The sequence below is a fragment of the Chondrus crispus genome, genomic scaffold, assembly GCF_000350225.1.
Source record: "Chondrus crispus Stackhouse genomic scaffold, scaffold_239, whole genome shotgun sequence".
In the NCBI taxonomy this organism is placed as follows: domain Eukaryota; phylum Rhodophyta; class Florideophyceae; order Gigartinales; family Gigartinaceae; genus Chondrus; species Chondrus crispus.
In genome coordinates, this window is record NW_005179117.1 from 113,377 (window position 1) to 128,074 (window position 14,698).

The 14,698-nt window shown below is 51.0% G+C and overlaps 4 protein-coding genes; 2 read left to right on the forward strand and 2 right to left on the reverse strand.

Annotated features, from left to right (window-relative positions):
- Window position 1: 1 nt before the first annotated feature.
- On the forward strand, window positions 2–1,424 carry CHC_T00009340001 (Serine/threonine protein kinase; the record flags this gene model as incomplete). XM_005715979.1 is given in 2 exon segments in its annotated part: window positions 2–1,228; window positions 1,229–1,424. A coding segment is annotated over 1 exon segment (1,227 nt), but the record flags the coding sequence as incomplete, so codon positions are not given.
- An 86-nt stretch (window positions 1,425–1,510) lies between these two features.
- CHC_T00004608001 (hypothetical protein) lies at window positions 1,511–2,821 on the reverse strand. Its single transcript, XM_005715980.1, has one exon. The coding sequence runs from the start codon at window positions 2,819–2,821 to the stop codon at window positions 1,511–1,513; it is 1,311 nt and encodes a 436-aa protein (XP_005716037.1).
- A 2,252-nt stretch (window positions 2,822–5,073) lies between these two features.
- Window positions 5,074–5,895, forward strand: CHC_T00004609001 (hypothetical protein). The gene has a single exon (XM_005715981.1). The coding sequence runs from the start codon at window positions 5,074–5,076 to the stop codon at window positions 5,893–5,895; it is 822 nt and encodes a 273-aa protein (XP_005716038.1).
- Window positions 5,896–6,514: 619 nt separating this feature from the next.
- On the reverse strand, window positions 6,515–7,847 carry CHC_T00004610001 (hypothetical protein). XM_005715982.1 is given in 2 exon segments: window positions 6,515–6,779; window positions 6,780–7,847. The coding sequence occupies 1 exon segment, from the start codon at window positions 7,845–7,847 to the stop codon at window positions 6,780–6,782; it is 1,068 nt and encodes a 355-aa protein (XP_005716039.1). The 3' UTR covers window positions 6,515–6,779.
- Between the last annotated feature and the right edge of the window lie 6,851 nt (window positions 7,848–14,698).

Sequence of the window (14,698 nt, forward strand, 5' to 3'; positions counted from 1 at the left end):
GCCGCCTTCTCCGCGGAAGCGCCGAGGCGCCGCGTGGCCGCCCGGCCTGGCCGCCACCACGTCCACCGTGCTCCCCGGCTGCGAGCCGATCCGCCTGCTGGGCGAGGGCACGTTCGGCACGGTCGTCCTGGTGCGCGAGAGGTCCACGGGGCAGCTGTTCGCCGCCAAGGCCATGAGCAAGCTCCAGCTCATCGAGGCCCAGCAGCTCGCCTCCATCGTCACCGAGCGCCAGGTCCTCCGCGAGGCCGGCCCGCACCCGTTCGTCGTCCAGTGCCACTCGGGCTTTCAGACCCCCGACGCCGTCGTCCTCGTCCTCGAGTACGTGTCGGGAGGGGACATGTACGACTTGTTGAAGATGCATGGCTGCTTGACCGAGGAGCAGATGAGGTTCTATCTCGCTGAAATCGTCATCGCCGTCGCAGAGCTGCATAGGCATGACTTTGTCTTTCGGGACCTCAAGCTCGAGAATATCCTCATCGACGAGCATGGCCATGTACGTCTGACCGACTTTGGCCTCGCCGGCAAGTTTGTGTCGGGCGAGCCCGGTGAGCAGGCCATCTTTGATATTTCGGGTACCGCTATTTACCAGGCTCCGGAGATGCTCGCGGACAAGGGGCACGGCCGCGTCGTCGATTGGTGGGCCCTCGGCGTCTTAGCCTACGTTCTGCTTGCTGGGCGCCCGCCGTTTGCCGCCAACGAGAGCCGCGAGCAGCTGCACCATCGCATTCTTAACGAGGAGCTGGACCTAGATAATGATGACAAGCTCGTCAGTACCTCTGACGCATGCAAGGACTTCATTAGAAGGCTCCTGGATAAAGACCCGGCCACTAGGTTGGGGAGCGCCCGTAGCGACGCTGTGGATGTCAAGAAGCACCCGTTCTTTGACGGCATCGACTGGGGAGGCGTGGAGAACCTCGACCTGCCCCCACCTCTCAGTCCCGCCAAGGCGCCCCCGCTCCTGAACGGTGCGCCGACAAACCCGCAGGAAGTCAAGGAAGCTCGCGAACGCCTTGCGGATAAGATGTGCAAGCCGTCCTTGGGGGGACTGCGCAGAAAGAAGTCGTCAAAGAAAGCCCTGGACGCGGGTGAATATAAGCCCGTCCAAGTGCTTGGCTCCTCGTCAGAAAGGGTGTCAATCGGGCTTGACTTTGGTGGGACGAACAAACTACAGTCTGGAAAGACGTGGACCGGGACGGCTGATGACTACGGGCGGGAGATTGTGAGGTAGGGCAGAATTACTGCTTGTTAATGTTTGTTTGGTTTTTATGCTTCCGCTGCGTGTGGTTGTACATTTCCCCGGTCTGCTTAACACTCAATAATGGCTTTCCGCTGCGACCGAGGGGGGGGGTCGTGAAAGTGGATAGCCCAACGTCTAATGTATACTTGTAATATATAAACCATTCCTTGTTCCTTGTTTGTTTGTGGTGCTGTGCCTCTCTGAGAGGCTTCATGTGTGATGATTCGCTGGCAAGTCCTGGTGGTGCGCTGACGATGATAGTTGTCTATGGGACTACCGCCTGGATTCCGTTTGCAGACCAGGTCGTACAGCAAGGCCCATAGAAGCGTCCAAAACCGCGCCATGAAATATTCCGGGTGGGCTCTGTGTCGCAAGCCAAAACACAGCATCTGCAATTTCCTCCGGCTGTATCAATCTTCGTTTCGGCATGCTATCCACAAAGGCGTCGACATCCGAAACCTTGGACAGCGTGCTTCTTCTAAACATCTCCGTCTCCGTCGCGCCCGGCGCGACACAACACACATCAATCGAGTCGCGCACGTGCTGTGCAGCTAAGTGCTTTGATAAATACGACAGCGCCGATTTGCTCATTAAGTCCGCCGCGCAATACTCTGGAAACACGGACGCGCTCCCGCCGCCGACAGAGCCGATAAAAACAATGGACGACCGACCTCTACCCTGAACAGATGCGGCCATCTTAATCGAGTCCATGAGGGCGTCGGTGACCCACAAAGGCCCGAGGGCATTAACGCGCATCAGGGCTTCGTCCTGCGCTGCACGACGAATCATGCCCAAAGCAGATTCAGGTAGATCTGCCTTTTTCTCGCCACCGTTGCAGAGCTTCATGTCCTTCATGACAACATCCACCACGCTATGGCCGCCAACGCCATCGACATACTTCTGGACCGTAGCCGATCCTAGGGCGGCGTTATTCACAAGAACATGAACGCCCTCCCCCTTTGCCCACTCTGCCACGACACCTGCAAAGTTGGCCACTGACAAGACGCTTCCCTGGTCCAGCTTTGCCTTGGTGACAGCCTTATACTTCGCCTCGAGAGCGTCCGCGCCATGCACGGAGGACAGGTAGGTGAAGAGGACTCTGTGGCCCGCTGCTGCGAAGCACTCGACGATACTTTTTCCGATCCCTGTGGAGCCGCCCGTGACGACGACGTTGAGAGGTGCTTCCGCGGCAGGCAGCCGTCGCACACCGTTCTGGGCCATGCGCTCCTGTACCATGGGGGCCGCGTCGCGGCTCGGCAGCCCGCGCGGCAGCTTAGAGGGGGGCGACGCACCGGTCTCAACGAGCTGGTGGCAGGGAACTGGCGGCATGCGCTGTTGCGTCGGGGTCGGGAGGAAAGCGGGTGCGGAGGGGGAGGTGGGTAATTCTGCAAGGCGGCCTTGGAGGGAAGAGGGGTGGATGCGTGTGCATGCAACGGCAGAAGAGGCTGGGTGCGACGGAGGAGGGGCACGGATGGACATGTCCCAGTTTGGGAATGAGCGGTGAGAAGTGCGGCGAAATGTGCAGGATTGGTAGATTTTTTGCGTGGCCCACTCGACGGGCGACACGAGTGCGGCGTGGCGCATCCGTTGGGACAGCGAACGCAATTGGGGGACGCTGTTCCGATGGAGCCGACGCGTCTTGGGCGACGCAGTGATCAACACGTGTGCATCCCCAAAGATGAGGCGCTTACATCTTTTTTCTTGATGCTGCAATGCTGCTACGTGCGCAACGTAAGAACTCCCGTCTATGGGTCCCAGTTGTGCACAGTACAAGGCTGCTGTACCCAACGGTACAGTATCTTCAGTACCCTTGTGTTGTGCTCGGTAACTTGGGCACTGTCGAACCAAGCGTGTACTGGTTTTGAAGCGGTCACCGTGAATCCACTCGGCTCAACGGTAGTCCACCCGATGCTCGCCGCTCGTCAAGAATCCACTCGACGTCCAGGCCTCATCCAGCTGCCCCCTCTCTCTCTGTTCCTCCCCGCCGGGTCCCCTTTTATACTATTGTTTAGTTTTTTATAGATAAGTCACTGTACAAGTACCGAACTATAAAAACGATTGCAGCTTCTTTACACTCTTTCTCTTCCCTTTCATATGAGCTGCTTTTCATTATCATACCTTTCGTATTTTTGTGCAAGCTCAAGGTTTCAATGGTGCCCTGATACTTTCAGTGCGCACTGTACTTATGTCATCCATACACGCCTACACATCGCTGCCCTTCCTACTCCGTAAAAAGGCAGTGACCACTCTCTGAAATACTGTCGGAGAGGTCTTCAGCCCTTGGGGCAGCCGCACATACCTCAGCAAACCAATGACCGTGCGTATGGCAGTGTAGTCGCGAGAGCCCTCAGCGAGGCTCACTTGAAAAAGCCCGTCCTTTAGGCCAAGGTAGAAAAAATGCTTTTGCTACCCATCCAGTCCAGAGTAGAGCGCACATCCTCCATTGGGTATTGAGTCCCCCACTGTGACGGTATTCAGACCTCGGAAGTCTGATGTAACTCTCGTAGACCCGTCCTTTTTGCGGACGAACACATTGCACGCCGCCCAAGGGGAAGATACGTGCTCCACGACTCCCATCCTCAAGAGCTTCTGCATCGCTGTTCGTTCGAGCTCTTCCTCCTTTGGGGACCTGCGCCGGATGAAATTCAACTGGATTTCCACAGAACTTTCTCTTTCTTGACGACAAATTGCGAACGCGCAATTATGATTTTCGACCTAGGCATAGGGGTCCCGTTGTGGAACGTAGCTCGGTTCATCTTGTTCAGCTCGGTGGCTACAACAATATCATCCAGAATGTGGTCTTCGGGTGTTGCAATGCGGGCAGGCCGCAGAGTTACATCCGGCCGGGCCGTGGCATTTGCCCCACGCCCTTACTCTAGAGGATTGCTAGTTTCCGAAGAGGACAGGAGTGACACCTACTTCCGATGGATCTTGTTAATAGCCACCATCCTCTTGGGCTGCTCGGACCTGCTCATGGAGTTTGGATCAAGCACGGCGGAGGTCAGTACTGGACGTACGATAGTGACAGGTTACGAGCTGGCGAGAGAACATGTCCCTATAGAGGTGGTCAGTATAGGACGAGGTCAATGGGCACCCACTGCAATAACCCCAGTTGGTCATAGAACTACGTACAGAGTGCGGGCGTTCAAGAATGCGCCGGAAGACGGTGTTGTTCTCACAACAGCCGATTTTCTGATGTTTTCGAAATCCAGGAGCGTGACTATGTCTGGAGGGCAGACTGCTGAGACGCCGGAGGAGTGGACAATTGCAGGAGGAACAAGACTCTATGGTTCTCGGGGAGAGCGGCTACTGTCATCTTCAAGGATGACAGGGTGATCCTGCATGATTATGCATCATTCTATGTATTGGAGGAGATCAACCGAGGGCCTGAACATTCGATCGCCATACTTGAAGTTACGAGTAACGTCGCCCTCCTTCAGAGCATGCCTGTCTACGTTCGCAACGAAGTAGAGATGGCGGTCGATTTACAGGAGCTACCACAGTTGTCGTTAGCTTGTGATGGAGAGGCTAGTTATCCGGCCAAGTGGAATGTTAAATGCATAGACCCCGAGAGAGAGCTCGGTACCATATATAGGCATGACCGAAACAGGGCTGACTTGAAATCGGTCGCCTTAACAACTCACGGTCTGGATGTAGACTATGGGCGGAAGTATCAAATCCAAGCTGGCTGGAGTAAGTTGAGCTCAGCGCGTAGCATGTCCGCTAGTTCGGCCACTGGACGAGTAACTGGAGAGATTGCTTGGGGCGATAACTACACGGTGGCCGTCACCAGGGCGACAGCAGTCTCCGTCCACAGAGATGGGAACGACGCTACTATGTGTCTGGCTCCAGTGGGTGCCGGTAAGTTCGGTCGTTCGATTTGCCGTAGGAAACTATGGGACTCAAGTGATGAACTAGTGTCAGCATATCAGGCGCTGCAACTCAGCACGGTTGACTTCGAGAGCTTGTGGTTCACACGTACTCGGTGGGACGAGGCCTCCGACCTCAGAGTTGTTACCAGGGTGTTATGGATTTCGGATAATCTGAAGGTGAGGTCCGGGACAGCTCGTTTTGAGACGCGAACGGTGGCCACGGTGAACGAGCTATTTATTAGTGGCTTGGCTATTATTGCGGGGGTTATGGTGACGGGGGCTGTCATATGTCTTTACTACTGGCGTGCGAGTCGAGACGTTACAGAAAGTTGCCGCTTCTTGACCCTTGACGGAAGTCGTAGGGTCATGGCCATGTCCTACGTAGATAGGTACAATTGTGGAAAAGTCCCGATATCTCCGCCCCTAACATCACTGTTAAGGAGTGGAGAGAGGTCTTGCCACTTAAGCACCTACTATTTGAGCGACGAGGACCCGATCAGCATGAAGGAAATTGAGGAATCTAAGCTGCTGATCTTAGGAACTAGGAGTAAGGAAAATGACGAGGTCGACCGGAAGAATAGGAGTGACGTACGCCATCGGGCCGTTGACGGGCGCTCTGCGACTCTCCAATCGGGCAGGCGGCATGAAGAGATGGGACCCCGTGCGTGTGCTACCGATAATTTAGCCGCAGACCCAGGATATCCCGACGACGATGCGAATAGGTGCAGGCCTGGACGTCGAGTGGATTTCTTGACGAGCGGCGAGCATCGGGTGCACTCCTGTTGAGCCGAGTGGATTCTCGGCGACCGCTCCAAAACCAGCAAACACTCGGTTCGACAATGCCGGGCACAACATGTTGTGCCCGGCACTGTCGTACTTGGGTACTGTACCCGTACAGCATTCGTACTGCACTTGTACAGTACGAAGGGTACCCTTACCCTACGTGCTTCTGTACTATACATGTCGCAGCTCTTGTCTCCAGTCCCGTATCTGAATTAGAGATGGATAGGTGGCGTTCTCTCGTCATGTCGTTTTGAACCTCACATGTGCCCACTTTACAATTCTTCCATACTGTATCTTCCTTATCGGAATGGATTAACTTTATATAAAGACGGGGCGGTGTCCTTGTCACAAACTATTCCTCACAGAAATGCCTCAACCTACCATCCAGCTACCACAAAAAGCAAATCATCGCAATGGTCCACCGAGTCCTTGTAGGTCTTGAAGACCCCACATCTCAGCGGTCGAAACAGCGCAGCGCCAATGACCCCTTTAAAAGACATCTTGTCTCTCACCTCACGGATTCCCACGAGTGATGTAGCCCTGCGATGAGCCACAAACTGTACAGCTAAAGAATCACTACTGCATAATGAAAGGATAGTGCGAAGCAAGAGCTGCGCTAGGATTGGAAAAAATTGTTGCCAAGTGGCCATTTATCGCAAGCCTGAATAATTCATATGCACCTCTATGCCACCGTCGCTGTCCAAAATGCGGTTATGGTCTTTGCATGTCGACTGCGACTCATGTTCATGTCGTTCAAACTCATTTGCCGTACGAGGCAGCTCCGACCGACGGCCTGTCGGTGGCCTGCAGTCGCCTGTCGATGAAAATGTAATAACAAATGTTTGACGGTGCGCTCCCCAGCGTACAACGTCATCTCAAGTCCGAGCCTAAATTGCCGGCACCCGATGGTCGCCCTTGACCTCCTTTTTTGCTCCTTCCAGCTCATCCAAGTGCTCACGATAGAGGGCACCGTACTTTCTAAATAGTGCCATTTCTATCTTTCGCACAAACCGTCCTTTCACCCGTGGTCTCGAGTCGGCCAGCTGCTTTCGGCATTCGTATCTCACCTTCTTGGTGAATGACCTATTCGCTCGCTTGCTACGGAACCGCGCCAATGCTTCCATTCGGCGCTTCTTTCTTTGTTCGGCTGCCCGCTCCGCCTCATCCTTCTCAGCGTTTGTCTTGTCCCCACTGACCCCTGAAGATTCGTCCTCCTCCCTGGATCGTTTTTGACCCGTTATACTACTTCCCGTCGACGATAACGACAACGTCGGTTCAGCCTTGCTAACTACTGCCCCATCGATTCTCACAATCGTTCCTGGTCGGTTAACCACAGATATACTCGTCACTTCAGGTTGACTCTTCAGATCTCCAACTGAGGACGCAGCAGTCGATGACGACACAACTTTCATAGGTGCGTCCACCTCCACAGCTTCTCGCTTGAAAAAGCCCATCCCTGGAGCGGACACGTCTGGTACAACATGTTCAATGTTTTCCGGAACAACACTTTCCCATGAAATATCACCGTAAAAACTCTTTCCGAGAGACTTTGTCCCAGTGAACAGGGCGTCGTCGTCGATGGCACACAGAGCGGGCATCTTCCCTCCGAGGCCTCCTTCAAAATCGAAGTCGTATTCCGCGGCATCCTCGAAAGACGGGACTTGAATGGGGAGGCTCATAAGCAACATATCTTCTGAAGAGCTCGGGTCTGAATGTTCGCCTTCATCTAGTTCGGCAACATCTGGTACAAGGGCATTTTCGGAATCGTCATTGATGCTAGATCCGTCACCACCATCGTCTGTGGCGACAGCGCGTCGGACGTGTCGGCCAGCGAGGCGATTTGCGGAATGGACTTCTTCGTCGCAGGCTGAACATAAGAAACATGCATCAGCAGGGCAGTAGACGACGGCCTGTCTTGCTTTCCCTTCCGGGCAAAGTTCGCAAACACGAACCATTGGTGTGGAGAGGAGTAGCTGGTGTCAAGGTGTCAGACTTTTCGACTTGCTTTTTTGAAAAGAAAAACGTTGAACGAGGACTTTCAGGAACCTTGGCTTGTGAATAAGAGTAAGAAAGACTTGCCGGGCTTGTTGTGAAGCTTGTGCGTACAAAATATTAAGGCGAGGGCGACTAGGATGTGAAAGTAAAAATGAAATCAAATATGCTTTGAGATGAAGTGAAGTTCGTGGGATTGCGGGATAGATGGTGATAATCTTTCTGGGTTGTCACAGCAGATAGTGTAGATGGGACTCAACCAAGAAGCAGAAGGTGAGAAGGGTGGATGCGACTGAGGGCTTGTCAACGGAAAGAGGATTTCTGAACCTCTGGTCGAAGGAGTGAATGATCTTATCAGCTTTCGCGTCGGCGCGCGCTTGAGTGCTGCACGAAATGTAAGAGTAGTTGTTAAGATGAGCGAGCTCTACCTGAGAGTGCGTGCCATGAGCTTGACGGCGATTCCGAGGTGCGGAGAAGGCATTCAAAGGAAGGCTCGTGTTTGAACCCAAAAACGAGTCTCGTTTTGACTCTTAGAATCTCGTCAGGGGTGGAATGGGGATGTATCATACGGTTTTTGGAGGAACAAGTAGAGAGTTCCAACGACGTCCAGGATTCAATCCAATGCAATCTTGAGTTTTTCTTTAAAAAAAGGATATGTTCCAACCGCGGGTCCCTTCCGTTTGTCTAGTGCACAGTATTCCAGTGGACATGTCTCGTATCAAAGATCTTTGGAAAGAAATGTCAAGACGACTTCCGCTCCGTTTCGACCAAACCCTCTTCGCACTTCGCCTCCCTGAAACGCCTTTCGGCTAGAAATTTCAATATTATTCGAAGGCACTTCAGCGGGCACAGAAAAATTCATTCGTGAAACACTGTCTTGCTGCCGAGGGCAATGTCCCTGCCAGTCGATCGGACCACCCGTTTGCTTCATCCTCAACGTAAACCGCCTTGGGCTTCATACTCTGCGGAAAGGTCTTGTTGGAATGGGATGGAAGATCTTTATTTCACTGTAATATTATAATTTTTCTGATAGAGACGACTAGTCCACTTTGACACCGGTGGAACGCCGACAGGGGGCACGAACGCATATACCGAAACGACATGACCCCTTGCATATATCCAATGAGATTGCGCGACGGTTGTGCAAAAGTGGTATGATCCAACCATTATTCTGCTTTTCCATTCTTCTTTTGCACACTCCTTTTGCAGGAAAGCCACCATACGCGCCGTGGAGAATGCCTTTGGCATCGTACCACTCCGATATTTTCCCGGCAGGCGTCACACCTACGCCAAGTGGATGCAAATGCGGATATATGTGGTCTTTTGGTCTGCGTTATGCTAAATTTTTCGAAATAGTTCAGCCGCCTATTCGCAAACAACAGCCGCCTATTCGCAAATGGGTGGTGGCGAGGTCCTTTGACTTTTGTCCGGCTTGCCGTTTCGCCAAGAAGCTCTCCCCAACACACATTTGCATCCATTCTGACTTCCCAATTGCGGAGAGACATGATATCGTGCCTCAGTGACAAAACCTTGATGCCATTATGCATTCTGCATTGTCTTGCCGCAGTAGTCAAAACCCTTCTCCTCGCACCCAGTACCTTCCCCCCCCTTTGTCCTACCATTTATATTCCTTGCGGTGCTTCAGGCCCAAACACCAGCTCTTTGCTAAACCGATACTGTACGATCATAAGATCGCCTCCTGATCATTTCCTCCCCGTTGCCGCTTCATCCTAAACATAGGAGGGCAAACGCTCATACACGAAGCTCGATCTGAAAGCAGACATTGAAAACATCAGGAACCCATCAAAGTCATACCTGTAGTCTTTAGTGCAAATCTTTAGCCTTCTGCGAGATACGAGGTGAACACAATCTTGTTCTAATGAATGTGAGGTATATGAAGCCCAGGCGTTCCTTTACTTTCTCAGCTCTGCTGATATTCTAGTCTAGAGCTTTAAGCTCGAATCCAAGCAGAGAAAGAGGATTCGACTTATCAGCACCTCTTCAGAATCATAGTATGATGGCATAAGATGCGAGGGCACTGCATATTATGCAGTGCCATCGCTAGTGCGAAGGCTATTGTAAGTGATAGAGAAGTATGGGATACAGTAGTCGAAGGTGTTGCATTATTGCATCAACATCTTATTGCATGCTGTGAGTAATTTGCAGCGCTTCCAATGAATATCCTGCCTGCCACATTCGCTTCGCTTCCGTTGGTGACATCGTTCTGCAACTGCTAAGACTCCTGTTCCATGACATCCAACGAGTGCACTATCACATGTAGACGTACCTTGACCGCACCATGAGCAATCTCAATGCAGTTCAGTGTAATGAATCGAGATTCGCACTCATGGTAGAATTGCTCACTATTCCACGAACGTAGCCTGCCGTGAAGGTTGAGAATACATGCAGTGCTTGCCGAAGAAGGCAGTGTCTGTTAGAATTTGGGTCTCAGCACGAGTCTGCATCTCTCTAATTGGTGTGAGCGAGACTGTACACAGCAGTACAGTATTTAAACCGAGAAGTGGTATCGCTACTCGTAGCTTTGAGGTGCACAGAAAACGGACAACCAATGCAGCCGTCTGGCTGACCCTCTCGCCCCGCCCCGCGATTGGAGAGCTCTGTAGCTTACCAGGAGGCGGTCCTAATGCAAATCCACTGGGTGTATCTGGCGTCTCGCGACTCTATTCAACCTACAGACTACAATTCGCGATCCTTGTTGTAAGGAGAACCCCGTTTTCTGTTCTTTTTTTTGTTCCAACGGCGCCTGAACATTAAATCATAAGAATTGAACCAGATACTATATCCCTGCAAGAGGCAAAACCTAAGGTTCCATTATCTCAACTGCAATGAGCACGCACCGCAGGTTGATCCTGGAGTTGTCCGTGCCTTCTTTGGTACATAGCGTAATGCTTCTATGAAGATGCATGTTATTGGTTGCCATATACCGTACGTAGGAAATGCACGACGAATATGGTTGCGAAGTCCGACTGCCTTTTTTAAGTGCCTGATGGCGAACTTCGGGCATTGGCGAATAGCGACCTATGAGGTGCTGTCAGACTACAATTCGTTACCTTCGCAGAATATAAATGGAAAGTTTGGAAAGGACAACATGTACGATGTATAACATGTGTAGAAATTAGCAACCTACGTATACGCTTTTGTGCAATACAGATAGATGCACTTGCCGGTTTTCACTGCCCTTATATTCAAGGCCTTCGCTCGAATACTGTAGCGAGACAGGAAGAAGATGGAAGGTAGAATAGTGTTTAACGTCCCGCTGGTGAAGTGGCTTGATCACACGAGCTCACACGAGCGCCCACCATTGCGAGGCATCAACTCAGTCGAAGGGTTCACAAATATTAAATTCTCTTTATTTTTCCTACCTCACCTGCGCATGTCTGTGAAATACCACAACATGCGCATGCTGAGGGACTCGACGTCTACATCACATTCATAGGTGTCCCATATTTCATGAAGTGCCAATACTGTATTGGGAAAGCCTCACAGCAACTTTTTGAAAACCGCTTCAGCTCCACGTACAGTAGTAATGTATTGCAGTCGGCAAGCAGGTGCCTGGTGAGTGTATCGAACAGCTGGGCGGATTCGTCTGCGAACCATTCGTGACCCACAACTAGCGCAGAATATCATCGTCCAGGCGCATGGTGCCAGACATCACCTCTACTGTTTAGGACAGCGTCTCATTCCTTACACCATAATGTCTTCCATGTGTTCGGCCACAATAATTGCCTTGAGACTGTGCACGAGAGCAAGAGGCTTGCACTTTTACACCTCGCAGAAATAAACTGATTGTCCATGCCAGAGACAACCACCCAGTTTGCGTAGCGATTATTATTTCGAGTGGACAAACAGCTCGCTTGGAACTAGAGCCGAAGTTTTGCGAAGGACAGTGAGGGCTACAGTTCTTACAAGAATACTGTATCATACGGGAACATGAGCTTGCTCTAAGTGTTCCAGCCTCAATCCTCGCGTGATGTGTATGACCTAGAGGAGGAAGCTGCCCTCTTCATAGACCTTTCCTTGCTCATGATTCACTACCAAGTGGAAACTCGCAATGGACGGAGAAGAAATTTCCACACCAACGGACTCTGAATCGGATGAATAGGACGAGTCGAATCATCTTGAGAGCACAGGTGTGTACAAGAGGAGTACATGCTACAGCACGATCCTCTCACCTTCACGAGCTGGGAAAAGCGATGCCCTTCCATATTGCCTGCTGTCGGGTACTCTCCCTCATCTCTTGGATACTCGGCGATACTTTCCATCCATAGTACTATATGCGTTTCGCAGTGGGGATTGTATAAAATACTTGAGGGTACGGTTTCTTCGTAGTCAACGGTTCGGTGGGCCCAGACTCAATAGTAGGTCTGAGTAGGCAGTTTTCCATCGTTCTTTCAGCTGGTGTTGAACCAAAGGAGCCGATATTGAGGTGCAAATTCCTATTTCTCGAATATAGACTTTTTTTTTGCTGCAGGGCAAGCCCTATTCCATCGCAAGCTGTTTATTCTATGAGAGGAAGTAGAGAAATGGCCAGACCAGCTTGAGGCAGCTGCAGAACGAAATTTGAGAGATTTCTCCTTGAGTTAACCTCATGTGCACATGGGTACGGTACACGGGTACGGTTTACGAGTTGCAGTGCTACCATGAAGACTCCTGCTCAACAGCCCTGTTTCTGAAAACGGAATTGCACTTTAGCAATTCAATGAGAAGCCATTATCACTGAATTGTCGTCAAGCTCAATACGTATACGCAGATGAATTGCTGTCACAATTCATCCATCTATCCGCTGTCGATATTGAATTTCAGTGCTGGAGAAGAGAGCTTTACTACAGTATATGTGTATTTTTTGTGTATCCAAACGAAGAGAATGCAATATGTTTTGATATTGTTGTCTGTCTATTCTACTTCGAAGTAGTTGGAAGAGTATACTGTAGATGCTTGTCGTGGACTGTTGCGCAAGAGAGAAAGTTGCCGTGCAGAGCCACATTGGTGGCCAGTTGATATTTTCCTCAGCTCGTGAAAGGATACGGAAATGTCATGTTGCATACGGACAGGCAGTTGACGGGGGGCCCTGTGCGTTACGGCCGGAACTCCCAAACGGACTGTAAGTAGGTACAGCTTGATTGCTATTGTATTTCCTCGGACCCGCCGCCGCTTTGCTTTGGTAGTCAAAACTGTTTCCTACTCTCCAAATGCGCTTGGCGTTACCGCACGCTCTACCGTAGGCCGGTGATGTGGGACAGAGCCGCTTCTTGCATATTGTCGTTCAATTCAATAATAAGAGTTTATGTACAAATATCAAAAGGATTGGTCTTGACCCCATCACTTGCAATACCCTTGTACTGCATCCCAGTACTGTAAGGGTACTGTTTGTGAATTTTACTGTGATTTGAGCGGTGTGCGGGGCAGAGCTACTCTGTAGCAGCAAGTTATTTCTCCACGGGGTCCCCCTCCCCTACTTGCCGACAGAAGACGGTGGCGAAGCACTATCCTGAATATCACCGACGTCCGTAACGAGTAGATGTCACTAACGGAGATAACGTAACCTATTCAGTTTCTCTCCTATTGAAAGCTTCACAGTCGGTTTAATCCAGGTTTCCAAGTTTAACCTTGACGAAGAGATGCGGTACAGTACTGAATTTTATGTTTCCTTGTGGTGTGGCTGCTGAGAAAGATGGCCCCGCTCGCCGCTCGGGCAGTTGACAATGCCATTTTGGTTCCACACGGCACACGGCGCGCTCGACAGGCCACAGCATAGAACATCCTCATTTTTTCTTTCCTTATTTGAGGTTGTAGGAGGGCTTTTGCATCGGGAACAAACTGTTTCGCAAGCAGTTCATTCCCAACGCAATAACCATATGAGATAGTATTCTGATGAGCTCATTGCAAAAGCCAAGGCGTGCGCACGAGTATAACTCTTTATCCGTACAGTATAAAGAAATTTTAATGGATGCATCACGCTACGCTATAAACGTCTTATGCGGCAAGTTGAATCGCCTTGATACGTATGCGAAGCGATTCTTAAGATGTGTGTCAAGACCATTCAAAAATTGTACAGTCGTCCTTGTTCAATGAGCGAAGAGCTTTGCAATTGGGGGTGGCGACAAAAAGCCGGTGGGCAATTGCTTCCTGTCCTGAATTCAGTATTTGATCCCAATACACTCTTGAAACAGGTCTGCTATTCTTGATTTTTATTCAATACCATTATGTTACAGCTACCCCTCTACATGTTTTTCGCCACGGCAACAGAGTAAAACGCAAAGCTCTATTATCAGCGTTGCGATAATACCTTGGGCATGTGTGCAAAGACGAATGGACATCGATGACTTTGTTGAGGCATTTTTACCGATCGGAATCGAAATCCGAGGCAATCGCAATGTGCCAAAATGTCTACCAACCCAAACAAAAAAAAACGCATGTCTAATAACGATCCACCCTGTTGTGTTCATCTCGCGACAAGCTCACCGTTGTGTGTACTCCAAAGATCGCTTTCTTGCCAACAGTCGCTAAAGACATGTTGTAGTGACGCCATCCTTGACGTCTATGACCACGTCAAGCTGCTGGACAAGAACAGCTCGCGCAGGGCAAGGGAGGAAAGACGTGGCACCTGAGGGCTGTGTGAAGCAAAGAAAGAAACGTCGAAACTCATTACAGGAGGGAAGCAGCTGTGTAAGAGTGCGCGTAGCTCAACTGTACGCCGTCCAGCAGTAATTTACAGTACCGAGGGTCCAGGCCGCGGCCCAGCTGAGAGCACTACGTAGTCGTCCACGCGCGGTACTGGCAAGCGCACAAGCAC